The 27731-nt window shown below is 33.0% G+C and overlaps 3 protein-coding genes across 7 annotated transcripts in view; 2 read left to right on the top strand and 1 right to left on the bottom strand.

The window, feature by feature from the left end:
• LOC143919269 (uncharacterized) overlaps positions 1-27731 on the top strand; it is a 494191-nt gene that overhangs the window by 453225 nt on the left and 13235 nt on the right. The gene's annotated exons all lie outside the window — the stretch shown is intronic.
• LOC143919263 (nonsense-mediated mRNA decay factor SMG8) lies at positions 9885-15125 on the bottom strand. Its single transcript, XM_077441478.1, has 15 exons — positions 14725-15125; positions 13811-14127; positions 13516-13740; positions 13141-13402; positions 12805-13020; positions 12566-12726; positions 12289-12495; positions 11651-11856; positions 11468-11545; positions 11239-11383; positions 11027-11155; positions 10843-10953; positions 10668-10752; positions 10373-10588; positions 9885-10293 (listed from the first exon to the last, which is right to left on the bottom strand). Exons 1-14 carry the CDS (start codon positions 14860-14862, stop codon positions 10391-10393), a joined length of 2478 nt encoding a protein of 825 aa, XP_077297604.1. The 5' UTR covers positions 14863-15125; the 3' UTR covers positions 9885-10293; positions 10373-10390.
• LOC143919267 (uncharacterized) lies at positions 18921-26405 on the top strand. Of its 5 annotated transcripts, XM_077441484.1 has the most exons (9): positions 18928-19190; positions 19267-19498; positions 19749-19816; positions 20386-20791; positions 22778-22866; positions 23364-23681; positions 23788-23938; positions 24020-24849; positions 24938-26405. In XM_077441484.1, exons 7-9 carry the CDS (start codon positions 23794-23796, stop codon positions 25439-25441), a joined length of 1479 nt encoding a protein of 492 aa, XP_077297610.1. In that variant the 5' UTR covers positions 18928-19190; positions 19267-19498; positions 19749-19816; positions 20386-20791; positions 22778-22866; positions 23364-23681; positions 23788-23793; the 3' UTR covers positions 25442-26405. The 5 variants fall into 5 exon arrangements, with proteins under 5 accessions (XP_077297612.1, XP_077297610.1, XP_077297611.1 ...); XM_077441485.1 differs by lacking the exon at positions 19749-19816; XM_077441486.1 differs by lacking the exons at positions 19749-19816; positions 20386-20791 and having other exon boundaries at positions 18921-19190.

Below are 27731 nucleotides of genomic sequence, written 5' to 3'. Positions count from 1 at the left end.
GCATGTTGTAAAAAGACATCGATGTCTAAAAATAGATTATTGAAAAAAATAATGCGTCGGGAAAACAATCGTCAAAACTTATTTAGTGTATATATGTATGTAGGTATCTCTTTCGTACGCACGCATTTAAAAGCAAGACAGAAAGAGAGAGCGCGAGTCCACAGCTGCTTCTTAAAAATGCATGTAAAGTATTTCAAAAATTACGCGCGTTCGGCGAAGCAAGTATGTAAAAAAATATATTATATTTATTTTTTTATAAAGTAATTACAAATGTTAGCATTTTTCGCTTGGACATTGAAAAACCTCGTAGCAGCCAAAGGGTTAAACATCTCTAATCTAATAGGAAACATTTATTTGAATAGATTTGTTTTATATACATTTAAATATTCATTTGTTTTTTATTAAATTTAACGTCACGAATTCTACGAACCAAAACTTACATACATACAAAGTCTCTTTAGAAATTATATATTAGAATAGTTGTTTTACCCGGCTTCGCTCAGTATTTGTTTAAGTCACGGATTCTAAAAACCAAAAATTACATACATACATACATACAAAGTCTGTTTCGAAATTATGTATTACTAGTTCTTTTACCCGGCTTCGCTCAGTATTTGTTTAAGCATGGCGAATCTTAAAGAGTAAATATATTCATTTGTCGTTTTATTAAATTTATTTGAATCGAAACAAAAAAGATATCGAATCGAAACCATATCGAATCGTCGTCATATAACTTATTTGTTTTTGATGTTACCAACCAACCTTACATACGTAATACATACAAACATAGTTACAAAGTCTCTTTCGAAATTATATATTAAATTAGACTAGTGTTTTTCTTCGCTCGGTATTTGTAATATAAACCGCTCAAATGGCCAATCTAATAGTAAACATTTCACTAAATTTATTTGAATAGTTTTATTTTATAATACATTTGAATATTCATTTGTTTTTTTCTACGAACCAAACAAACATACAAAGTGTCTTCCGAAATTATATGTATGTATATTAGATGAAACTGAAAAACTGAATAATAATTTTTGACGTCATATATTATTCGGTTTTAAATACAAATCGAAAGATTTGTATGTATAATATTATGGACAGTATGTACATATAATACTATGGAGGATTCATAATATCAACGGTTATGAAAGATTTGATCAAATTCGCAAAAAAATCACCAACGGCTTAAGTGGAATATAGAAATATGAAAAGAAAGCAGTCGGGGCTTGAAGGTACAGGCCAGTTAAAAAAAAAGTGAACGCGCGCATTTTGCTGGATGAAAAGTTTCGCCGACGCAACTCTCATATTGTATTTCTCTCATACAACACACCCTCTCCTCCCCTCGAGAAGATGGAAATAATCGTCGTATACATCGAGAATTGGGAGAGTTTGGGGTGTGTCGGTTGGTTGGGCGGGGTGGGTGTAGAACTGGCGAGAGACCTCCGCTAAAGGCCTCTAAAAGTATCTGGTCGTCCAAGCATTCAATAGAGAAAATTCTGCCAAAGTCTGCCAATTTTCATACGCGAGCTAGCCGGGGAAATGTGTGGCTTTTTTTGTAATTTTTATTGCATTCGCAAATATTCCGCGAAACACTTTACGCGGTTTAATGGCGTCTCGAGCCTGCCAGAAATTGGTCAAAATGGGCAAGCAGAGAGCAGACCGGAACAATTGCAACGACAACCACTTGTCATAGTTCGCTCGAGTGCAATTCAAACACCCATATGTGCATCACATAGTATACATATGCATATGCGATTAAAAATTCAATGTATCATACTTAAAATGGTACTCGGTCTCAATATGCAGTCTCGAGAATCTCTAAGCAGTTTTTTCATTAAAATTACGAGTAATAGTATTTGCTTGGATAAACTAGCTATGCACATGTAATAGTAATCGGCCGTTATAGTTTAGAAATGAATCCCCGGAGCTAAAGGTTTGATATTTATATAAGCGTTTGAAATAAATATGTTTTCGTAATGAAAAAAACAGCAGAATATTGATCGTGATATACGTCGTTACCTTATACAACACATTTAAATTAAAATATCAAAGGAAGAAAAAAGTTGTAAGTACTTTGTTGGACTTCCCAAGCGATTGACGCGTTGAACTGACGTCACGTGGACGAATTCAAAAAGGGTTGTTTTTATATAAGAAATAAATGAAAGAAGGCAATTAAAATTTCACATTTGTTTGTGGCTCTTTTTTTCCGCGGAAAACTTATAAGTGCATCTGTTTGAACATTTTGAGAAAAATAACGCTTATATAAACGCGAAAAATATGTGCTAGAAATAAGAAATTCAAGACGTTTTTAATATTTCCATATGAATTTTGTGACAAGAATCATTGATAAGTCTAGTACTAGTACATTTGTCAACGAGTCTCAGTGATTACAATAAGATGGGTAGACTCATCAGTAGAGGTAGGATAGTCACGGTGCTATCCATTGTTCCATTGCTGTAAATCCTTTGTAAAAAAGGTTCGGCAAAACAATGCATTTACAACCTTTGAACAATACGCGGCACCTTCTGGGTCCGGTGACAACTCATCAGACACGGCCGTAGCTAGGATTTTTTTTATTGGGGAGGGGGACTGAAAAACAGACACCCTTCCCCCTGCATCCAAGGAGTAATAAAAAAAAACGGAAATTTTTGTGAGATTTTTTTCGTTTGGAAAATACGTTGAATTTTTTTTTAATTCTAATATATATATGTATATATTAATTACTTAAAAAATCAACCGAAGACGTCAAGCACGAGATTCAAAATGGTCATTAGAAATTTTCACATCACGTTGAAAATTCCTACATACGCATATATGTATGTATGTTAGACGAGAGCAAGTCTATTTAGATTAATTGTTTGACAAAAGATCATCAAAATTCGCAGCATTCATATATGATATTTACGAAAATTACCGTTGAAAGACTTGTTTCCTTTGGGATTTAACTCTTTGCGGCACGAGATTTGAAATAAAAAAAAAGTCACGTGTTGCACAGAAAAAAAATATTTTTTTAGTTAGTTAGTGGGACATAATATAAACCTTTGTGCTTCAAATAGTTTAAAAATTTTTCGAAATGATATAAATTACATCCCACCATGCAGCAAAAGATAAAAAAGATGGGCCATTTTTGATACCTCTATTGCTTCAAAGAGTTAAAAAACGAAAACAATAAAATGTATCAAAAATTCTTTACATTTTGCACGACTCCTTTTAGTTCAAAAAGTACCAAAGCATTTAATCCAAAATATAATTTCGAAAGAGACTTTGTATGTATGTATGTGTGTTTGGTTCGTAATCCGTGACGTTCAATTTAATAAAAAAAAATATATATATTCAAATAAATTTAAATAAAATAATAAAACTATTCAATTTAAATTAATAAAATGTTTACGATTTATTAGATTGGCCATGTTTAAGCGGTTTGTATTACAAACACCGAGCGAAGCCGGGTAAAACCACTAGTATTAGATATTTAGAAACGAATGAAACATTAATAAGCCGAGTTAATTTTAATAATTATAGTATATTATTTTTAATTTAGGTGGGGGCCGTGCCTTCAGGTATGAACATAGATTGCCTAAAAAAAATCTGCTTTAGATTGTTTATAAGAATTGTAAAAAAGGGGTTTTGAGTTTAATTAACGCTGTGCGGTAACATTCAAATAAGAATTCTATATAGTATGTACCTATACTAAAAAAAAAATATATTTTGTAGATTTTAAACATAATTTATGAATAAAAAGCAATAAAAAATTAAAAATTTAATATGCATGTTGTTACATATGTGCTTTAAAATGAAATAGATAGATTCCAAATAAGACCAAATAAAAAAAAAACAGATTGAAGATACATGTGCACAGTGTAGCGATATACTATTATATCAAAAATTGATGGAAATCAGTTAAAATTGATTTTTTATTATGTGCGCAGTTGAATGATTTGGCAAAATTTTCCAGAATAATTCTGCGTTGTAGAAGTACCAATACCGTTTAAATTGAGATAATTCTTTAGTCGAAGAAGATGAAAAGGGTTTGTCTATTTTCCTCCAAATAATCAAAAGATATAATGAAAAGGGCGAAATCATTCAATCAATTCAACAGCATCGAAAATGTATTTTTAAAATTTATAATCGTAAATGCTTGTTTGGAAAACTAAAATTTATTTTTCTGAACAATGCCAAATATAAATTTCAAATAATAGAACGGTCAGTTCAAATTATAAACGTTTAAAAAATATAATCTGCACTTACCATAAGCGGTACTCTTCCGACGGGGATGCAATAGTTCTTCTGCGCATTTCCGATGTAATTTGACTGTTGATCGAAACAAAACATTTCACCAGACGAAATAGACTTATCGGTGTTATCCAAGGGTTCGGGTAAAGACTCCATACTAGAATTTGGCAGCCCCAAAAGCGAGTTGATGGATCTTCTTTGCAGAATTTCGATGGTTGGGGTATCAGATGTTAAATACTCCTCCTATGAAATAAAAGTAAAAAATATTACGACTAATTCATAGGTAGTATTAGTGTTGAATATCTAGTAGGTACATACACAGATTTACCCTTTCCTTTCGACAGACTATTTCATCATACCGGATGTACGCGAATAAATTATAATAAATGTGTATCTATGTACCTATTTCACAGCACGAAATACTTTTATTAGTTACGACAAAAAAAATGAATTTCGTACCAATTAAAGACATTTTAATATAATTTCTTGGGAGGACGAGGATAAATCAGTGGATGAATGGAAAGAAAATCATGCTCATCTTGAGATGCGTACATATGTACATAGGTTGAGAAATGCGTTCACTACCCAATAAAGAAAACGAATAATGATAAATTTAATTAAAGGCCGACGCTTTTCGGTTTGTAGCATTATAGACAGTCACATGTAAATGAATTGAAAAATTGCAACATACACATTTCAAAAGAACAATATATTTTCTGAATTTTCGTTGATAGGCACACGTACAATATGACAAATATTGATAGCATATTTGCAGCTACTACATCGTATGATCGTATGTATGTAAATTATAGTAGGGGGAAGGGAGGGGGATGATGTTAAAAATGGACATATGTACGTACATAAAAAATATACATACGTAGTATATGTACATACATACATATTTAAGAGGTGAATATTCGCATCATATTTTAAGAGAAAGGGGAAGGATGGTGTTTAACATATTATCCTTGTTATTACATTTACCCATTTTTCATCGGATTTGCATCGTGACTAATTTTATACGAAACATTTGCGAAGTGCGAACGCATTTTACTTCGCAAGAACAGCCAACATCACATATTTCCTTGTCTTTTTATTATCTTTATATATCTACATATGTACGTACGCAGTAAAAAATAGAAAGACAATTTATTTTGGAACACTATTAATGATGCAATAATGAATATAAAAATGATGTAAATCGTATTTTGTTCGATTTTTAAACTCGACTTTTAAATCTTTCGTTAATGCTAATTTAATATTTATCAATCCATCTATAGTTAAATAAACTAAATTGGCACTTAGGCCTTGTACGTACATAATTGCGATTTTCTGTGGCGCGATCGTTTCAGTCGCAAAGGTAGAACATATCTACAGTTTTAAGTACGACTGTTAATTGTAAATAGGATTTTGAGCCCTTTTTCCTATAATGCTGTACTTTAACATTAGAATAATATAATGCTATTACTAAGAAAATTAAATAAAATTTGTAAAATAGAAAATGATCAGTAGATATTAAAATAGATAAAAGATGTATTGTAAACACAATTTAGTAATAATAAAAAGGATTTAAAAATCAAAGTACGACTGCGCGCATATGCGACCAAATAATCCGCCATTTTCTATTGTTTGTCGCGCAAGAAAACGATCATGCGATCAAAAAATCGCAAGTGCGTACAGAATCTTATACCGTTCCTTAAAACTCGTGATAAATTTTATTTTTAATGAATAAATCATTTTTTAAAGCAATTTTGCACAAATTACAAACCATAAATCAAAAATAAATATTTTAGGAAATGGATTTTCACGATCAAAGTTTCAAGATGGTAACAAATAATAGTTTCACAATCGATACAAATTTTACGCAATAAAAAACAAATTTAAAGTGATGCTAAAATTATAGCAAAACTTTTCATATGCAATACCTTGATTTTTGAAAATTTTAATTAAAAAAATCTTACAAAGAAATTACCATGTGACAAAACTAAACTTTCAATATGAAATAACTATCTTTAAAAAAAATTATTAAAAAAAAAATGGTACAAAGTCACGATAGATTCATCACACAATAAGCAATCGGCAGACATGGCTAAATCGAATAAAGTAGAGATGGGGAAGAAAATGTCTGAAGAAGTAGGTAGGTTTATATTATTAGAAAAGTGTGAATTATCTCCGCGTGTATTTGAAAAGAAAAAAAAAGTCACCGGAAAAGAAATGATACAATTGCAATGAATGGGGAAAAGTCGACGTAGACGATACGAGGTGTATCGTAGACACTGGGGCTGATGTGGGGCGTATGGAAAAGTGGCTGGAGAAAAGTTGGTGAAAAGTTTTAAAGGAAAAAACCTGTTGAAGTACTGGCATGGCTGTCGCTGCCTCGGGAGGAGTTGCAGTGCGACAGCTGCGAACGAGAAGGACGTCTATGGTTGTGCTTGTGATCGCGACTGCAGACGTAGTGGATGTGAAGTGAATACTTTGGTGAGAGTGGATACTTTGATTTCGCAACCCTCTCCCTTTCTAGAGTTTGCCGACAGCAGTGTGCAGAGGTGCTACTTGGACGCGAGCCCGGCAGCGACTGAGCCAATTAATTGCTCGCATCAACCCTACTCACTGCACACTCTACAATGTTACGTAGATACATATGTGTACTGGGGTTGCTGAATTTCCCGCGCCCGTTCGAAAACGCAAACGCGCACGTATTCGCTCGCGAACACGCCTTCTTTCACGCACTGCTAATTATTATATTTGCAATTTTAATTACAATTATTATAATATCAACAAGACAAAATCAATGGTCATATGTAAAGTAAAAATGGATCCATTAAACCCGAGTGTACGCGGACAAATGATAGGAGCAATGATCAATACGTACGTCAGTTCCGTAATGGAGATAAGAAGAAGGATGGAAATAGCAAGAAATGCCTTCGGCAGCATGAAAAATGTGTTGTGTTGTCGAAGGATGTCTTTGAAATTGCGCTTAAGAGCCTGCACTCCTATGTTTGGTCAGTTTTGCTGTACGGATGCGAAACGTGGACGCTGTTAGTGGCATCTATGAACAGGATAGAGTTCTTTGAAATGTGGTGTTACCGGAGGATGCTAAAGATCTCGTGGAAGAAGCATGTAAGAAACGAAACAGTCCTCCAGATTCTTCATAAAAAGAGAGCTTCTTGACATGGTGAAGCGCCGTAAGATGGAAGAATACTTTGGCCACATTATTCGCGGCCCTAAATATCGTCTTCTACAAACAATCATAGAAGGCAAACGGTGGCTTGGGAGAAAGAAGCTCTTTTGGCTCCGGAACATCGGGTCATGGATGGGACTCGGTCTCGAAAAGTTATTTCGGCTTGCCCATGATAGGGAAGAATTCGCACGGGCTATAAACGATGTCTGCCCATGGTAGTCGCCTACGTCCGAATATGGATTCGGCATTAGAAGAAGAAGAATTACAGTTTAAGTTAAAAGTTGATAACAACATATATATTGTGCCTTCATATATGCTGATGTATGTATATATTTTCATAGAGTTTTTTCAACTTTTCAAATGGCGTTCGCGAGCCCAGAATGCTTCAAGTTTACTGATTTTATTTTATTTTTTTAATTTAAACCAGGTAACAGGTAGCCCCAATGCGCCTGCCTGGCCAGAAATTGTTATTATACAAAGTAAATGGGTCTACCTCACGGGACCGAAAGTGAAACGCCCGAAAACGCAAATATTGGAAGGCAAAGATCGAAAATCGAAAGATCTTAAGTCGAAAGATAAAAAATAGGGTCTCTCCCCCCGTCGTACATACTGACTTAGGATATAACAGGAACAAGAGGAACAGGCTTTTCCTCCCGTATTCTGCGCGCGCACATTAAACAAGGCTGTATGACAAAAAGAGAGATAATTTCACTGCATGCCACTCATATATATTATATATACATAGTACCGTTTACCATGCACCCTTTTTTTTTGATCTTTCGACTTAAGATCTTTCGATTTTCGATCTTTGCCTTCCGATATTTGCGTTTTCGGGCGTTTCACTTTTGGTCCCGTGAGGGAGACCGAAAGTAAATACATATTAATTAACATACACAGAGACATATATGGTCAGATTCGTACATTTGCAGCATTTTGTACAATTCAGCGAAATTCGAGATTGCTGAAAACTCGATATTTGCGAGAAAATGAGTAAGGTTTGCCAATTAGTTGGAACCGTTTCAATGAAAATCAGATAAATTGGCAAACTCTGATAGGAAGCGATCGACCTGTTGTCAAAAATCCAACGTCCTGCTCGCCAAAACCAGTGACCACTTTGTTCAAAGCATTATACATATGCTAATCACTAGTCTATTCTGCTGGTTAATGTAATATTATATTATTTTATTCGATTATTCGGGTGTGGATTATCCGTGAAAAAATCTTGTATTTTTAATAAAATAAAAGTACATACATATGTATTAAGGTGACCATTCGTACTGTTTTTACCAGTTTTTTGGGTATCGGTTCTGGTAAGTCGTGAGATAAAACTAGTACACTTTTTTATGTAATAGATGAATTTAAATATACAAAGCCTTCAGCGAAAATGATGTCTCCTACAAAATTTTGACAAATTAGTCAAATATTGACTTTGTTTACCAGGAATGTATGCATCTGTCGATTGACTTTTTTTTTTCGATAAACAATATGTGGTCCAGTGATAAAACGCAATATTAAAATGTTTGCTAATCGATAAGAATAATTTTAACCAGTTCTGTGTAGAATTTTATAGGAGCATTGAATAAAATTAATTCTTACTTTTTAATAATGGAAGTATTAAAAAAAAAATTTTTTTTTGATAAAATGTCCTGGTTTTCAATTTGAAAAATATGGTAAGTTTAATATTTATTGAAAACGAACAACAGCCAAATGTTATTTAAATTTTTGACAACATTGATTCAAACTACTGACCAAATAATTGTTTTATCATTGAAACTAACGCAAAATGTTATCGTCTTGATCTTTTTAAAGTTGCTAAGGATAACAATGATACTAAAGTAACTCAGATTAAAGTTACTAACAACCATTCTATCGTGTTGGTAATTTTTTTTGCTTTTCATTAAACTACATATAAGACCAATGAAGTATCTGCAATGTTTGAATTAATGGCAAATTTACAAGGTCTATAATGTACTTGAAAAACATGTGCATATTTAAATTATTACAATTTAGTTCATATTGAAATAAAATTCGCTTATTGTAATCCAAAACGTTTAAAATGCCAAGTATAATTATATTGTACATGTGTATATACATGTACATATATAAATTGTAATAATTCATATTAAACACGTTTCTATCTTCCTACAGTCCATAGCAACAAGAAAATTATTTCACCATAAAAGTGCGCATCGTGAAATTCAAATAACAGGAAATGGATAATTACAGATCCAATGCAGTACATAGGATAATTAAAATGTATATGTAGGTAGTAAAAATGATAAATCGATGAACTGACAAAAACGCAACAGTTTGAAAGTACTTACATATGTACCTTTATAGTCAGACTCACTTTTCTTCGATAAATTTGCAGATTACTCCTGCACTTGTGTCAACAATTAGTTTAAGGAATCGCCTATTGTGGATTTGGATTAGGTTTAGGTTAAAAAAATTACATTTATTCTTTAAACTAATGCAGTTTATCAACATCTACGATCTCTATCAATCAACATATATATATAGACCCCAGTAGCGTGTCATAATTATTTTGTATTGAAAAATAATGAAACAAATTAAATGTATGAATTGAAAATTTATTGAATATTCACGTAAAAGTTACACTCGAATACAACGAAGAAATGAAATCAATAAGATGGTCTAGTTATGATTTCTTTATCATATTTAGATGATTGCTATGGTCATTGCTAATAAGTTTCATGTGATATGTCATTGAATTCATTTAATCACAAAATATGTGACCATTTAATCAGCATTGACTGCCACTTTCATGCAGTGTAGTGCTTTAGAAACCACTGGATTACTTCATACTCAAGTAATTTATCCTCCTCGTAGTTTCAGTTTGATTGTAAAACCAGCTAAAATAAGTCAGAATAATGTTAGAAAAAGCAAAATGTATGTATAATAAATAATAATCGCAACTATAAATAAAATTACCAAATGCTATTTAATGGTTCAATCAGTCACACCGATCATTCCTTGAAGAATTCGTCCTCTGGCAGTTGGAGCGAGTAGCACCGTAGGTCTAGGCAAAGAGCCTCGCTCTGTTGAATAGATGTATGGTAAACGTAACACCCAATATGCTGCTCCAGTAAGTTTTAAAGGGCATTCTCCTCCAGGAATGAAAATTGGACCACCGATTATCGGTTGAACCTATAATTAATATATAATTTTCATTCAATATTGTTCATAAATTATATATACGCACATACAAATTGAATAATCTTGTCACCTTTGGATTTAAAGTGATATTAACGGGTGCTTTTGGAGATACAATATGCACTCTGGTTAACTGCGCTATCATTGGTTTACCTCCCCTGAAAATCGAATAACAAAGAATTAATTCACTTGACAAATTATATATTTATATACGATAATCCGATAATAGAATAAAAATAAATAATTACCGACAAGGACAATGATAGTAAATAGGCATATCCGTAGTGGCGAGTTTCGCACCCGTATCTTTTTGAACAACATTTCCATTAACAATTTCATCCGGAGAAGACATCATAAACCTATAGAAATAATTATGAAGAATGTTTAAAGCTTATTTTAAAGATAAATATCATATTAGTGTTATGTTTTTACCTATGGCCCCGAGGACATTCATATTCAAAACCAAAAAATATTTTGACAGTAATTAACGGAGAAAACGGTTTTCCTCTAATTCCACCTCTTTGCTGTCCCGCCGGTCTCCATGAAGAATGATCTAATCGACTGAAAATATGCAATTTCGAATGAACTGACCATTTAATTGTCAATCGTAATAAAATCTATTATTATTTTTTAAATTTAATTACCTAACTGAACAATCCCAAGGGACCAAAAAATTTAAATGTTGTAAAAAACCCGGATGAAGATGTTCTGGTAAACCGATATTATGTGAATAAAGTGATGAAAATCCGAGGCAAACCAGTGACCAACTGGAAAATGTTGGTAGTAAACCTAAAAATTTAAGATGTTTATATGTTAATAAAATGTTATTCTACGTTGAAATACTAACAAAAAAAATATTGAAAATATTTTCACCTGGTGGACTTTCAGTATGAAGCATTCCAGGTAAATATTCCGTTGTTGATGGTTGTCTCACTAATCCTTTGTCTGTAACTAATATAATTTACCTTCTATATTTGTCGATACAAATAAATAATAAAATATGGTTGAATAGTAAAATATCAAATTAATAAAAATATAAAACAAACAAATCGAAACCTTTATATTGGGGTTCATTTAAGGCGATTAAAGTGAAATTATCTGCAGAGCTAAACTCATTATTGGCAGATCGTTCTGCATTAGTGTCTGACAAAGCAACATCGGACAAAGCTTCTCCTTGAGATGATTGTGATAAATCTGGAGAGTTTCCATTACTGGTTGTAATAACTGCAGAAACTCCTGCACCAGATTTGACTGAAGCAGCCCTGTAAAACAATGAAATATTAAATCTCTTTACAATATTGTAACGTGGGAACGCTATGGGGATTAGTGCATTACCGCCTAAAGTGCATTCGGGGGCTAGCAAATGGAGACCCCCGAATTGGCCTAGCGGGGCTCTTAAGTGATCGGTAGAATTCCTAGAACCCTGAGAGTGTGAGAACGCGAGAATGTGAGACTCACTTTAAACTGTACGTGCCTAGATAATGGAGAAACAAACAGATCGGAGAAGCTGTAGTGAGCGACCTTTCCTTTTTAAGGAGGTACTTAGGCCATATCAAATCAATCTGGAGCGAATACTGACTATGCGTGGACCTCCTTAATCATTCAATATGATTTAGGACTTTGGTATTTCATTCGGATCCTCCACCAACCCCTACGCAATAATATATAAATTAATTTGTAAATACAATATTTACCTAAAATCATTGATTGATGGTTGGAAAATTGGAAATGATATAATTTCAGATGTTGTGCCGCACTGACAGTCTTTCCCCAAGTTAGTATAAAATTCACAATTTGCTACACGAATCGTGTATGGATCATCACGAGAACCTTTTGTACGTCCACAATTACACGCCGCAATATACCGAACGCCACTTGAATGCACATCTTCTGAATCAGTCCTGCAATACAAATTTACTTTCATAAAACATGAATAATAATGAAAAATTAATTAAATGCCATGATACCTACCCGTGCTTTGGCTTAATGCATGGATTGCCAGTAAGACTAGATTTTTCACAAAGCCTTCTGGATTCCCATACTTGATTACAATTCTCTTCAAGTTGTCCACGGTACCAATCCGCCAAAGGACCTCGAGCTACAGATGTAAATACACTAAGGGCAACCGCAACCTGATTGCATTAAAACATCATTAATAATAAACAAGAAATAATTTTAAAACAAAATTCTGAATGTAAAATAGAACAAACCCTTTGCTGATGATGTTGTGTAGAATAATGTGATGGTAAATTTTCTGAATAAGATGCTTGTGCCAAAGGTAGTACTTTTTCGCATCTACCTTGAGAAAATTGTGTATCGATCGACAAATTGTCCCAAAGGGGTGTAAATAGTTTATCAGATTTAGGTGCCAGCAAAAAATCAGTCAGGGATTTGGCAACTTTCGACCAGGTTGCGGCGCTCGGTACCTATGGCAAAAAATAAATAGGAACTAGTACAAACAAAGAGGTAGTTTTGTAATTTTGTGCATCGATGAACACATTGAACTATTTTTTATAATCAAAATTGGAACGTGTTAGAATTCTTACTTCAAATACAGAAAAGGCGGCAAATTTTCCCACATTATCATCGAATCCGTTAGTGAAAGCTAAATCTAAATGTGTTTGCAAGAATTGCTTTAACGAATCCCTTTTATTTAAATCTTTGTGCCATTCTGAAACTTCTACAGGCGTTTCACAAGCCTTAATCAGCGATTTCACCATAAAACATAGCTCATTCCCCGGTGAAATATTACCATTATTCACATATACAAACTCCTCGTTTTGAGGGATGGCCATTAATGATTTGGAACTATAAGTAAATTTTTAATAAAGATTAGTTATGAACCATTTATGTATGTACATAAAAACAAAAACAAAAAAAAGACTACTTTATACACAAAAAGCAAAAATTCAATTACATACCTTATATTTGTAATAATTCTTGCTTTTCTTAAGATATTGTATATTTGATCTTCCAAATTATGTTCAAATACTTTAATTTTTGATGTTTCTGCTTTGCATAATTGTCTAGGACACGTGTCAAAATAAAACAAAACTCTAGGACAGCACGGCCTACCTTGATTTATCCAATCTGCACTGACAGAAGTATCTTGTAAAAGTTCACTAATTTTTGGCTTAATTTTCAACCTATAAAAAACAAATCAATGTAATGGCTAATAAAGAAAACCAATTAATAAATTTGATGTATAATGAATACCTCAAGGCATCAACAGATTTGAACAAATTGATATACGATAAATCGAAAACAGGAGTCGGCGATGACAATATAACGACATGGCATAAATGGAATATTAACAATAACGACTTGGCAACTTCGGTAGTCATATCCCCAGCTGCAATTAAAAAATCGCCTGCTTTTCTAGCTGCCTTTACGCCATCAGAGCCTTCACATAATGTGATGTTTTCAACCCCAAGATTATTTACAAATTCTAAAAGGTTTTGTGTATCGAACCAACTCGATAAGTGCAAATATAGCACCTTTTGACTTTCGCTCCATGAACATTCAATTTGACACTAGAATAAAAAAAATATTTAATAAGTATTAAAAATTACAAAAAAATTTAATTATTTCTTAAAAAAAATCGCATGCAGACTTTGAATTATGATTTTATACTTTTAATAATATAAGTAGTATGTAATTAAGAATAATAGAAAAAACATAAAATGTGGGTTTATTTCTAAATAGGTATATTTCATGAAGATCTCCAGGAAAATCATGTAATTTTTTTGTAATCTCAACCCCAGAAATTCAAAATGTGGTACTATTGATAATCAAATTTCGTCTTCAACATATACATAAGTTTGGTTATAAAACTAATTTTAAGTCTTATAATTATTTATAGATATATATAATAGATCACGGATAAAATACATCATATTTATGACATTTTTAATCTATCAAAAAAGATAATTCCAATTTTAATCAAATTAAGTTGATAATGAAGGATTATCGAAGAACAAAATATTTAACATATCTACCACTTTTGGACTTTCGTCGAGTCACCATACCAACAATTTGACTTGTGAGTTATTAAAAAAATGCGATGATGGATTTTGGCGGGAGTAAAAGAGTTTTGATGGCTTAGTGTAGACAACATGTAATAATATAACCTTATCACCGGCAAACGGGCAATTCAAGGGTTTCGCTTTGATGCCGCAGTTATATGGCGATTTGCCGACGATTCCGACCACGATAATGCGATTGTACGTGGAAAATTCTTGAAGATCTGTCAACGGGAAGGTGTTCATCGCGCTCCTCACCTGTCAGCGCGGTTGACACATCACGACCGTTTGGCCTTAACACATCGTCTTACACAACCTTACGCCGCTCTTCTACTTGGACAACTGCTTACACTTAATAGTAAAACAGAATTTTACGGACTTAAATAACAATAAATAGAATCGCATTACTTATCTGTTTTATTAATATTTATGAAAAAAGCTAACTACGTGAAATATGCTAATGGTCGTGTTATAAAGTTTTATGACAAAGAAATCTTACTATCATACGCATTGCGCATGCGTATTAACGTACAGAGTACCCAAAAAATGAGTCTTCACATTTTCATCTCTAATATATAATTTCGAAAAAGACTTTGTATATTTGTTTGGTAGAATCCGTGACATTCAATTTAATAAAAAAAAAAACAAAAGAATATTCAAATAAAGTTAATCAAATGTTTACTATTAGATTTATATAAACCGCTTAAACATGGCTAAGCCATGTTTAAGCGGTTTATATTACAAATACCGAGCGAAGCCGGGTAAAACCACTAGTTACTAATAAAACCACAACAATAAAACCACGAAGTCGGGTGTTCTATTTATCATTATCATAGAGGGTCTCATTTCTAGTCAATTTATTATGAGGCTATGCCGAAATACCGGGTCTACGTGACGAGACAGAATGTTAAATTACAGAAAACACAAATATCGGAAGGCAAAGTTGAAAATCGAAAGATCTTAAGTCGAAAGATAAAAAAAATGGTGCATGGTAAACGGTACATACTCACTTAATTTGCGCGAGCAGGATACAACAGGAACAAGAGGAACATGCTTTCCCTCCCGTATTCTGCGCGCGTACATTAATATTTCGGTATTTCGCGGTCTCGTCACGGAGACCGCGAAATACCATACGATAATTTAAAGAATGATGAATGATGGATAGCTTTGTTAAATTGACATAAAGCTACATATATAATATGGTAAACGGGCTACATCCCAAATGCGAATCGCCACCAGGATAACCACCGCTACAAAAATCGCACGAGTGGATCTCCTGTCGCAGGAAGATTCATCACACAAGAAAATTTCGGTACAGAAAACTGCCCAAATGTTGCACAGCGTATGCTTTTTTTTACAAGATTTTTGAATGTAATCACCGAACCATGTAATACATCTATTGTTAATTAATTAAATAATTATTTTAAGTCCAATGATTAAATTGTTCTCATTATTGATTAATTTCATTGTTTAAATATATTTATGTATTATATGTAAGTGCATAATGTACATGTTGCAGCCGAAGTGTATATTCAGTTGTCACGATAGTTGATATCAGGTTGGATAGAATATATTCCAACCAATGCTCCCTCTAAGCTGCACGCGTGGGCGGCCACGCAGTAGTTTCAAACCCCCCCCCCCGCGCACAGATCTAGCGTCTAGCGCGCATTCCCAAAATCAATATTGATAGATAATGTTATCTTATCAATTTATCGATGCTCTCCGTACAAAATATATACGATCATATTAGCAAATATGTATGTTAAAATTCTAGATTCATAGCCTCGCAAAAATTAAGCCTTCGAATTTGTCGAATGTACCAAAAGAGTTTTACATAAAGAGATTATGCTCGAAGATACATAAAATATCTTCATTTCATTGCTTAATAGTTGATAAAAATATGGATATTTCTATGGGAAAATAAAAAATATGTATGAATTATGTAATTAAACAAGATTCTTCAGAATTACTAAATCGATAAAATATATAGCTTTCTCACTATGTCGAAAATTACATTAATTTGCAAGAAATGGACCGATGGAGCTTTTTTAATGTTGGGAAAATCAAATAGTGTAGTTGCGTATTTACAAGATTTTCCAACACAGTAATTTTCACATGAATAAGTCATTTTGAAAATAATAAAAAGAATATTTTGATAGATTATTCCACAGAGCAATTAAAATAATATAATAAACCAATTAATAAATACTGTTCGAAATACCAAAAAGATCAATAAAATGGAGTAGACTGTATTTTCCATTACGTATTTGGGAAATTAGCAAAACAAAACAAAAAAAAAAACAAATTTAACATATATTACACATCAATATGCAAGGGATTTTTCGGGTTATTTTTGAAAAAAAAAATCCCGCACGTTTGTTGATTTCGCCTGCTTGATTTTGATTGATTGATTTTGCCTTTTAATTTTCCGCACAGTGATATCCTCGTCTGAGAGAATATTGATTCCATCTAATCAAAATATATTACAACTGGAAGATACACATATGTATATGTACATATTTGTTAAACGGACTATTTCGCACACTGCGATCGCGCGCATGACAATCGTTGCCCACAAAAATCGCAAATACGGAATATCGAACACTCGAGTTCTCGTTAGTACAATATTTCGCCTGGGTAGCTTTCGATTGATGGAGGTTTGGGTGCCAGATGTTACGTGACCGAGATTTTAATGACGTGCGCGAGATCGCTCTTTGCGGAATAATCACCGAACCATACATATTTATAGAAAAGGTTAACGGACAGTTTCGCACATTGCGATCGTTGTCACGCAAATACGGAATATATGGCACTTGAATTCTCGTTAGCGTGATAATTCGCGTAGATGACTGTCGGTGGGTTCCAGATATACCGTGATCGAGATTTTAGTGACGTGTACGAAATAGTCACCGAACCGTATGTAAACCAGGGACCCGAACCGTTATTTTTTTCATTCCAATTCGATAAAAATATATATATCGGTTCAGTTCCGGTTTTCGGTTTTACGTTTTTGTTCTCTTGTATTTGAATATTAACAATTTAATGTAAATACACCCACACCGTTTATACCTATCTTTATACGGCTTTTCGATATAACTTATTGTGATCATGTGTAGGTACATAATGAAAATGTCAAAGGAGAATATTTCCTAGAATGTGGAGCTTGCCGCTAATGCACTGCGAAATAGAGGGTGGATTCCGATGCAACTAAAATGCAGACAAAATACATTTTTTTTATTTATTATTTTGTTATTTATTTACATATTTGACTTTCTCTAGGCTCACCAACTTTTCATCGGGCCGATTTATTTACAATTTGGGTATATGGTGGTGGTTTCTATTCTCAATTGACGGATTACTTTTATTCACTTTTTTTGTATTTTTCTATCATTGGGAACTCTTAAATTAACGTGTAATGTATAGTATCAACAAAACTATGTATAATATAAAATGTACGATGTTTATATTAATTAAAATTAAATAATTAGTTATGAATATAACTGAGTATTCGACACCACCAAGAAAAATGTTTTTACATTTATTGAAAAATAATTTTTACATTTCTCTGGTGTCACCACTGAAATTTTATGTAGAATGCGGGCGATCGCCATGACACTTATAAAAACTGTCAAGCTAACATGTTAATTGAATAATATGTTACTTAAATGATCAATTTACTTCCCAATGTATCCCATGTTGTTTATTATGTGTTTTTGAATGCATTGTGCAATTTTTAAGGATGCACTTGCCCATCTTGCGAGTAATATAAACAAACAGAGACGTTTTTATCGGACATACGTCGAGCACCAAGTTGTTTTAACAGAGTAGATTGTTGTAACAGAGTAGATTGTTGTAACAGAATAGATTGTTGTTACAGAGTAGATTGTTGTAACAGAGTAGATTGTTGTAACGGAGTAGATTGGTGTAACAGAGTAGATTGTTGTTACAGAGTAGATTGTTGTAACAGAGTAGATTGTAAGTTTCAAAAACATATTTTTAATATGCATTCCTGTATGTTTTTTCCGTTAATTCTATCATTCCCATAGTGTATATATTAATTTTACTGAATCGAAAAAACTAACCGCAACCGGTTTTCGTTCCGGAACAAATAGCGGTTTTTCCGGATTTCGGTTTTCGGTTCGGTTCAGGTTCGGCTCCCATGTAAATGTAAATACTCCAAAGTGTATATTGGAATACTAAAAGTCTAAAACGTTACAATAATAAAGTAAAACATTTTCCAAGACACGATTTTTGGCACACACCATACTAGCTGTTTTCTGATGCAATACCGGCTTCCATTTCCCGTAGAACGACATTCTACGGTGTTCTACAGAAGAGTTCGTTCAAATATCGTGTGCTTCGCTTAGATTGAGATCTACTACGCATTTCTTCTTCAAACTTTGAAAATATTGAAATTTGAAGGGCATATTTATGGATGCTGATTTATCTCGCACATCTCGTGATTTGTTGTTGTTAGTTTCGCTTATCGAAATCGACTGTTTCAACTGAGTTTGCCTCAATTTGGCAAATAACTCGCCCTTTAAACCTTTTAGGATATTTGTGGAGTTTCACAGGTGCATACTTGAATATATTGTGCCGTCACGCGCGTTAATATATACGTGAAGACTAATTGCTATATAATAATAATAGACACTTGGTGCAGTGAGCTGGTGGCAGCAATTCTTCAAATAAGTAACATGATATATAAGATCGATTGTGATTATCAAAATAATAACAATCAGATTAATATTCGAGGACGACATTATAATAGACAGGGTCATATTTATACGTCAAAGATCGACAGAAATCATTACACTTTTATGTGTGGCTGCTGTGACTTAAATTTTTGCATTATCAAGGGTTTTACAACAAATAAAAACATGTAAGTAGCATATTTAAGCATTTTTTAAATTACTTGTATATAAATATAATTATTTTAAGTTCAAGCTTATATGCAGTAGATATATATATATTTGTATGTATATATCTAAGTATATACAGAATTCAGTATAAAAATTTAATACAAATTTTGTTGACTTTCTTTCAATCTCTTAATTATTATATGTATATGGCATTGATTTTATGTTATAAAAGATAATAAATATAATATCGAATTTTTCCTTGTAACAAAGTCGGCAGAATGCCGCCATCTTGTCGCCGGTGAAAATCTCGAAATATGAATATATTTAGCATACGTTAAGTAAGTATGCTACATGATAAGTGCAAATTGTATTTGTATAACTGGTTATCAATTCGCAGAAATCTGCGTGTGTTTAAAAACACACATTCAAATATTTGCTTAGCGAATTGAACTAAACATGAGAACGTTGTTCTTTTGAATTCAAGTATAAACTTGTTGAATCGAGAAAAATTTGGGACACGTATTTAGATCTTAAATGTCTAAAGAATGAATTTAAATAAATATGGCTTGTTTTTGTTTATTTTTTATATATGTATGTATATTTATGGAACACTCATACATTGGAATATAACACAAAAAAAAAAAACAAAAAAAAAAAAATGATTATATATAGTAAGTTTAATTAATTCTAAGAATAAATTGTGGCATGTTATATCAGGCACGTGCTGATGATGGTGTGAGTGAACTTATGTAAATTTATTCGCAGTAGCGTAATAAGAACGATACGTGATCCAATAGCTACAGTGTGTTTGAGTATGATTGTGTTGATACATACTCGACAATGTTATTCATGTAGAATATATAAATTTACAACTGTTTATATTGTACATGTTTGCGTTTTGCTTTAGAAACGGCGTTCAGATAAAACGGTGGACGACCACTGCTGAAAATGCTGAAAACGCAGCGGAGAAAATGTTTTTCGCGGGCCACGTCGCCCTTCCAGAAAGTAGTCCTCGAAGGCTCGTGACGATTAGTCAATGGTGTCGTCACCGACGCGTCCTCCGATTGGTCGGAATGTCGATGACGTCACGATCGGAGAAGGGGCATGGATACCGAACATATAAATACACCCGTCGTCGCCATTTGCCGGCATTTTCCTTAGTCTTTTCGCCGCGTACGCTCGCGCCTCTCGGCTAGCCGGAATAATCACAAGTGCAGATCCTCGTTCGGTCCAGGAATTGGACCTCTCAGTTGGTGAATTCGAGACCTCGGTTCGTCAGGACAGCGTCCTAGACCTCCCCAACCAGGTTTCCGGTAAGTTCGACGCATCTCACTCGAGTTTTACTATTGCACCATACTTCCACACCGGATGTGGATGTGTGTATGTATGTACGTGTGGATCTACTTTGTATTACTATTTGATATATGCCTGCTGTTATACTTTTGTTTTGTTTCTTCTAAACTCGCTCTCGTTAACTTTTCTTGTGGTTATTTTCCGGAAAATTTTCAGCTTTCCGGTTAGTTTGCGCTCGTGCCCGTGTCGCATCGTGGCGTCGACTTTTCCGTTTGTTTTCGCGCATTTTACTTGTGATCTATTATGACTCGTCCACGTTCATAATATTTCATGACGACTTTCACTGAAAAGCGGTTTTCGTTTAAATGTTTTCTATAGAATTCATTTTTTTACAGTTATTTATTTTAATTATGATCGATAATATTACTAAATATTATCCGTCTGTATTAATGCTGTTTAAATTGAGTTCCTAATTTAGGCAACTACCATTTGAACGACGCACCTGCAACGCTAATGATTTTTACTTTATTTTTGTACGATTGAACAATTACGCTGAGGTAAATAATATATCTAGGCTACCTCGGGTTCTAAGTATATTAAGAAATGGTAATCATTCACGTTGCAGTTGTGTCATTTATATGTGCTGCAGCCTTAGAATTAATAATTACCGTCACCAAGTCGACGAAATTCGTGAAAAGTTCTAGAACTTCGTCGATTTGCGTTACGCATTTGTATGGGATTGTATATATACATATACATATGTATGAATATATATATATATTATATATATAATCATCCATCGACTTTCTTAATGTATTAAATAAATATGTGGTATGTACTTTGGACTCCAGTACTAAAAATGCAAAAAACTAAGTTTGCCTTTTGAAAGATTCAAAACAATTATTTTACATTACTCGTGTTCTTTCCCAGGGCCTCATTTCAGTATTTTTACTACATTATTTATAAAAAAAAATCAAAAAGTTGACAATTTTCCAAATTGGAAAATTATTTTTCATTATAAATGAATGTTTTTTTTATTCGACCAGAACACAAACGCTGCCCACTGACAAATTGTCGAGTCACTCTCATTATCTCTATTGTTCGATATGTTTGTAATGTCGTATGAATTGCGTTCGTTGCCATTAGTTTTCTCTTTGATACGTTTTTACTACGTATTTTGAAATAGTTTGTTTTGTTTGGTATTTCCTATGTTTGTGCGTAGCGTTTGAAAGAGGCCCGCGTCCTTGGCATTTCCCGCGAAGAGAAAATCGATTTCCTCGCCCACTCTCTCTCTCTCTCCGTTTACTCGAAAGTTCTCTCTATATATAGTACCTTTCTACACAATCGACGAATTGTCGATTCAAATGCTTATTCTATGGTATAAACCTGTTTCAAAGTGCTTCCAAGCTTTTCCTCGTACGCTGGTAATTCCAAAACGAAATTGTTTGACGTGGCTATTCACTTTTACTCGTTTTCAATTTATCGAATGCAAACTTATCTCTATTGACGACTGCAACTTTTTCACCTCTTTTACTTATCTAATGATATCAATGCTTTGATATGATAATCGAATGAATTGAGTTCAAATTCCATGACATGGAATTGAATTCGATATCTTGTTTTTTTTAAATTTTCAGCTTGGATACCAACATTTTCGAGTTTCATTGTTAAACAATTAAATTGTACATAAACGTATGTAGTTAGTTATATGCCTCTTTTAGTAGAGTTGTATATGTTTCAATAATCTACAGTTTGTTTTATATTGAAAACTTTTAAAAAAATTAATATTTTTCTTTTCTCTAGCGGCTATTATACAAGTCTGAACATGTTGCGATGCGTCACTCCATACTTGGTTTGGCAAATCAACATGTTATACCTTGACTTCATAGTCTGACCTCCTCTAGGTGGTTGACTTGAAATTGTTTTCTTTACTTTTACAATATTTTATCATTGTATCTATAATTTAATACTAATTTTTTTTTTTTTTTTTACTTTTTTGTTCACAGGTTGAGGGACACAAAGCATTTGCTTGTCTCTTGGCAGGTCGCTTAAAGGCGTCAACATTCCCTTGAATTTACACGGAGAATCTTTGCATGTAAGTTACTGTTTTTTTATATTTTTTATTTGGCTAATAATATATACATATATATATAAAATAAATAATTTGATATTATACTTTTTTTATAAGCTGATAATATATTTAATTGTGAAACAATTTATTAAAGTCTGGAGTTTTTTCAGTTTGTATTTTGAAAGACATGTGGTCTATGAAGGCAGTTTAGTTGAATTAATTTTTTTAAATCTTGCAAGTGTATATGTATGTGCTGAAATTTGAAACGAGATTTTATTTCTACTGATTCAAAAGTGCGCTTTGTGTGTTTAAATAACTTGTGTGTGTGACTTCAGATTATTTTTTATATTACTGACGAATGGATTTATTCAATAGATCTGTGATGATGTGGATTGTTGCGAATATGAAAGACAGCGTAATGATTTATTTTTTTGGAAATGTTTTGTTTCATTGAAAATGTTTCGGATATGTTTGTAATCTACTTGTGTTGCGTTTACATATTTTTAATTTTGTCCGAGCAGTCCCGTTCAAAATGGTTGCGCAACGCCGCCAAGTTTCGCTCATTAAGCGTGAAGATAAAAAATCAAGGAAATACGAAGGAAGATACAAACACGTCGAAATCAATATTAACGATTGGGGAATCGTTAAAACAAAACTCTACGCCCAATCCAGAAACACTGCTCGTTGCTTGGAATCCTATTCCCAACTCCCAACAGCTCCCGACATCCGATCCACTCTCCGACGTTCCATCCAGCATATTGTCCGACCTTTCGCCACAGCTGGCAGAGCAATTGAATCGTCCGATATTCGATTTAGAGCTAGGTGTTCTGTCTTCCCAGGTGAGAGCAACTCTGCGCCACATCAGCATCTGCAATATATGCCAATTTTGAATTCAGGACAACTGCATTGTGGTCATCGAATTAATTTTTGCTTTTTTTCCTGCAGGAATCAATGTTTATGAACGATTGGGAAGAAATTACGGTTCAACATCTAAACGTGACTGCAAATTTATCTCAAATGGATTCCGAAGGATTTCGAGACCTAAGAGAATGGTGCAACCCAAGCGATATCTCCCCGTTACAAACTCCTATCATTGGTGATTTGATTTTTTAAACTTATTAATCATTAGTAATAATTGGAGACTAGCAGTATTCACCAGTAGCTGTTATATTTTCAGACGATGAATTTGGATTCTTCAATTTTGTTGACATGGCTAATTCTCCTAAAACAATTGACTCGGAGGGAATCTCAAAAAATATGAGTACAATTACAGGATGTTCTCAGTACAAACCAAACCCAGATGTCATTACCGATGCAGTTAAGAACACCACAATTGTTGATGAAAGTTTACCAGAGGTGTATAATAACTATTTGTACTCTGGTGTGTCAAGCGTTCAAAGTACATTACCCGAGTATGAAGATGAAGTAGAAATTGATAACCAGTCGTATGTGAACTCTCCCGAAAATGGAGTTTTTTATGAAAATGGTCTTTCATCTAACAATTATGAGAATGCTTACACGGATGACATAGAACTTAGTTCCACAACAAACAGTTTCGTGACAAATGATTCTGTTTCTGCTTTCGATAGTGATAGTAAAAATAACAATATGATTAACTCGACAACAATATGTGTAGATCCAAGAACTAAGATAACGAACATATTTTTTGATAATGAAGAGTCATATGATAGGAGTCAAACAACTATGAATTATGATAGAATTATCACGGAGAGTGTGCAAACCTCCTTTTTATTAACTGATATTAAAAACAATAATGACAAGGTGATAAATGACATAATAATCAATGGGAATTATGATTTAAATACTGATGAAATTAAAAGTAATGGTGATACAAAAGAGTCAAATTTGAAAATTATTTGTAAAAATCCTAATAACGATTCTGGAATTTGGGATGTGAATAATGATGTGACCACACCTGATCTTTTTAAAACAATCGAGCTATTGGAAACTGACACGGACTTCAGCTCGTCCCATGTTTCTGATTGTGTAAGTTTAATTTTTTTCGTACTTAAGATATTTATTAGATATGTATTGCTCTTTTTATAGAAATTTGTAAATATTGATTTTTTTTTAGGTTACTAAGCCTACAAATCGACCCATATCGAGAAATATTGCCATGACATCCAAAAACGTCGACTATGATTATTCTTGCACTTTAACTCCACCTGACACCCCGAAAACCATAAGTTCAAAAAGAAAAAGGGATAGTGAGGATGAGGACATTTCGTATGTACCGCCTTCAAAGAAAAAATCCAATAAAATTGAATCTACTTGCTGCAAAACCGCAAGAATGGGTCGAACATCGAAAAAAATGGATGATAACTGTAGTTTGTCATCATTTACGACCGATGATAATAGTATAGCCTCTCCAGATGATATGGAGACACTGAAGAGGCAAAGAAATAACGAAGCTTCCAGACGTTCACGGTACAACAGAAAATTAAAAGATATGAACATGGCTAATTTTGCCAATGATCTTGAAGAGCGAAACAACAAACTCAGAATAGATCTAGTAAAATTAGAGAGCAAAACTGTTAGGTTACGAAAATTACTTTTTGATCATATGGTTCAAACTTGAAAAAGTTTGAACCATATGTTTAATGATTTTGAAATGGAGGTCTAGTGTTTTCTGAAAACAAATACTGTGTTATTTGAAAACAAAATATATCATTACAATACAAATGATGTATTTTGATTTTATAATAATGATGATTTTTATTTTTTAGTTCTACTTATTATATTTATGCCAATACGAAATTTTACATTTATCTTTCGTTGCTATGATGCACCCATACGTGGATAAAGATTATACACAATTGTCTTTATACTATGAAGTAATAAATTATGTTTGCGCATCGATTTTCTAGTAGTGGTTATATGAATGTATTGTCATTGAGTTGTATCATATGAGTTGACTTTAAATGTTAAGAAGTGTAAGATTTAATGTTTTGTATAAGATAATAGGTTCGGTGATTACTGGTCACAAAGTTACAAAAATCTCTATAACGGAACATCTGGCAGCTGAAAAGTCCATCATACTAACGAGAACTTGAGTGCCAAATATTGAGTGTAAAATTGTCTTTGACCACCGCAATGTGACTAATAATCCAATTACCGGATAATATTATATCTTAAATAGTTTCCTATTATGTAAGTGAAAATAAATTGTAATGTTATTAATCTTTAGCTTTTTTGAAATTAAGCATAATGGTATCGGGGAAGCTTTATTATCAGTGATTTTTTTTAATATATCATTTTTTTACGCACTTAGTTATGGAACATTGTTTCAATTAGTTAAAAGATATTGTTATATTCATTAATAAAAGTATTTTAGTAAATACAAAAAATTGTTTTTATTTTATTTCTGTTGAATATTTTATATTCATTTAACCATGCAACAAGATTTAATATTTGATGGGCGATGAGATATTAATTTTGTATTGCGTTTGATATTTTTTGTGCTGGATGATAAGTTAAGACACCGAATGGAACAGCTACAAAAAAATTGTGAACAACCCACAACTTATGTAATGTATTTGAGGAATAAAAGAAATTATAAAAAAACAAGTCAACAATGACACACATCTATTATTCTGGCTATGTGAACATTTTCGATACTATTTGAGCGCTAATACAGGAATCACTCACTCAAGTTCTACTTCCTAAATGATACCAAGTTTCAGTTCGATAGGACTAGTATTCAAAAAATCTCCAAATTACACAGCCACACATACATACACATACACATTTTTTTCTAGACCACGAAAACGTGATAAGTGATCGATTCTGAGTTCAAATCAGTCATAATCTCGAAGTCGAATTTTCGGGTTTGGTGCAAACGATCGACAAGCGCCCGACAGACTGAACCACAGATTAAGCGGATGGCTCCTTTAAACGCAATTCTCGACTTCAGGAATGATAGATTGCACATCAGATGACGAGTAACCTTTCGATGTGCACAGATGCAATTATTAAAATTAAATTGGATCTTTCTGGCATGTTTAATAAGGCAAAATTCGGAACTAAAGTATCGGAAGCACAGAACGTATACAGGGTAGGTATGTCAGGACTTCGGGTAGATTTCGCTTAGAGTAAGTGCGAGCAGTGCGCACGCATAAGGTACACGTGTCGTTAATCTGTGGTTCAGTCTGTCTGGCGCTTTTCGATCGTTTGCACCGCATCGGTATGCAGCACTACTCCAACTAAAGTTATTCCAATTCAATTGAATTTCTGTGATGGACTTTGTTTCATAGAGTGTTGGGTATTTGTATACAGTAGTTATTGTCAAGAGCCAATGGTGGCCACAAATACCTTGTAATTATCTATCTGTACTTATATTACAAGTGGACCACCCCAAATTGTTATATAAATAAATAATTTAAAATACTGTAAGTGCAGTAGTTGTAAACTATTTGAAAATATAAAAAAAAAAATTTTTTTGTATAATACAAAATGTTTTATAAAATTTCTCGAGAAATGGGAATTCTCAATTTGGCATTTTTTTCGAGAAATTCTCGAGAAGGAACACTAGTCTGACACTATTCCTATATTCTTCCAATCGTTTTGAAACTTTGACATTTTGTGCGGTTTGGTCAACGATAGAAATTTATTAAAAATCTACTTGCATTTGGATGACATGACATTTTAGTTGAATATTTATAAACAAGCACGTAATTTGGGAACAGACATGTAATGTTTTAGAAACAAATCTAATGGTGAACGTCTATATTGTTCCAAATCAAATTCGGTCGTCATTTAATAATTTGTGTTGGGGAAAGCAGTTAAATAAGCAAGGATACACACCCAAAACGTTTTTTTTATTTAATTTCACAGTAAATATTTTAAAAAGGGGTGCATTTAAATATGAC

This window comes from Arctopsyche grandis, chromosome 11, assembly GCF_051622035.1.
Source record: "Arctopsyche grandis isolate Sample6627 chromosome 11, ASM5162203v2, whole genome shotgun sequence".
Taxonomy (NCBI): domain Eukaryota; kingdom Metazoa; phylum Arthropoda; class Insecta; order Trichoptera; family Hydropsychidae; genus Arctopsyche; species Arctopsyche grandis.
This window is presented reverse-complemented; position numbering and strand designations above follow the sequence as displayed.

Excerpts from the sequence above, each read along its gene's own strand:
- LOC143919263 (XM_077441478.1), bottom strand. The coding sequence starts at position 14,862 with ATGAACACCTTCCCGTTGACAGATCTTCAAGAATTTTCCACGTACAAT. Across the intron at positions 10,954-11,026 it reads GAATGTCCTCGGGGCCATAG|GTTTATGATGTCTTCTCCGG; the intron begins GTAAAAACATAA and ends TTATTTCTATAG. Across the intron at positions 10,753-10,842 it reads TACTATCATTGTCCTTGTCG|GGGAGGTAAACCAATGATAG; the intron begins GTAATTATTTAT and ends TTCGATTTTCAG.
- LOC143919267 (XM_077441486.1), top strand. The coding sequence starts at position 23,794 with ATGTTTATGAACGATTGGGAAGAAATTACGGTTCAACATCTAAACGTG. Across the intron at positions 23,939-24,019 it reads GTTACAAACTCCTATCATTG|ACGATGAATTTGGATTCTTC; the intron begins GTGATTTGATTT and ends TTATATTTTCAG. Across the intron at positions 24,850-24,937 it reads CGTCCCATGTTTCTGATTGT|GTTACTAAGCCTACAAATCG; the intron begins GTAAGTTTAATT and ends ATTTTTTTTTAG.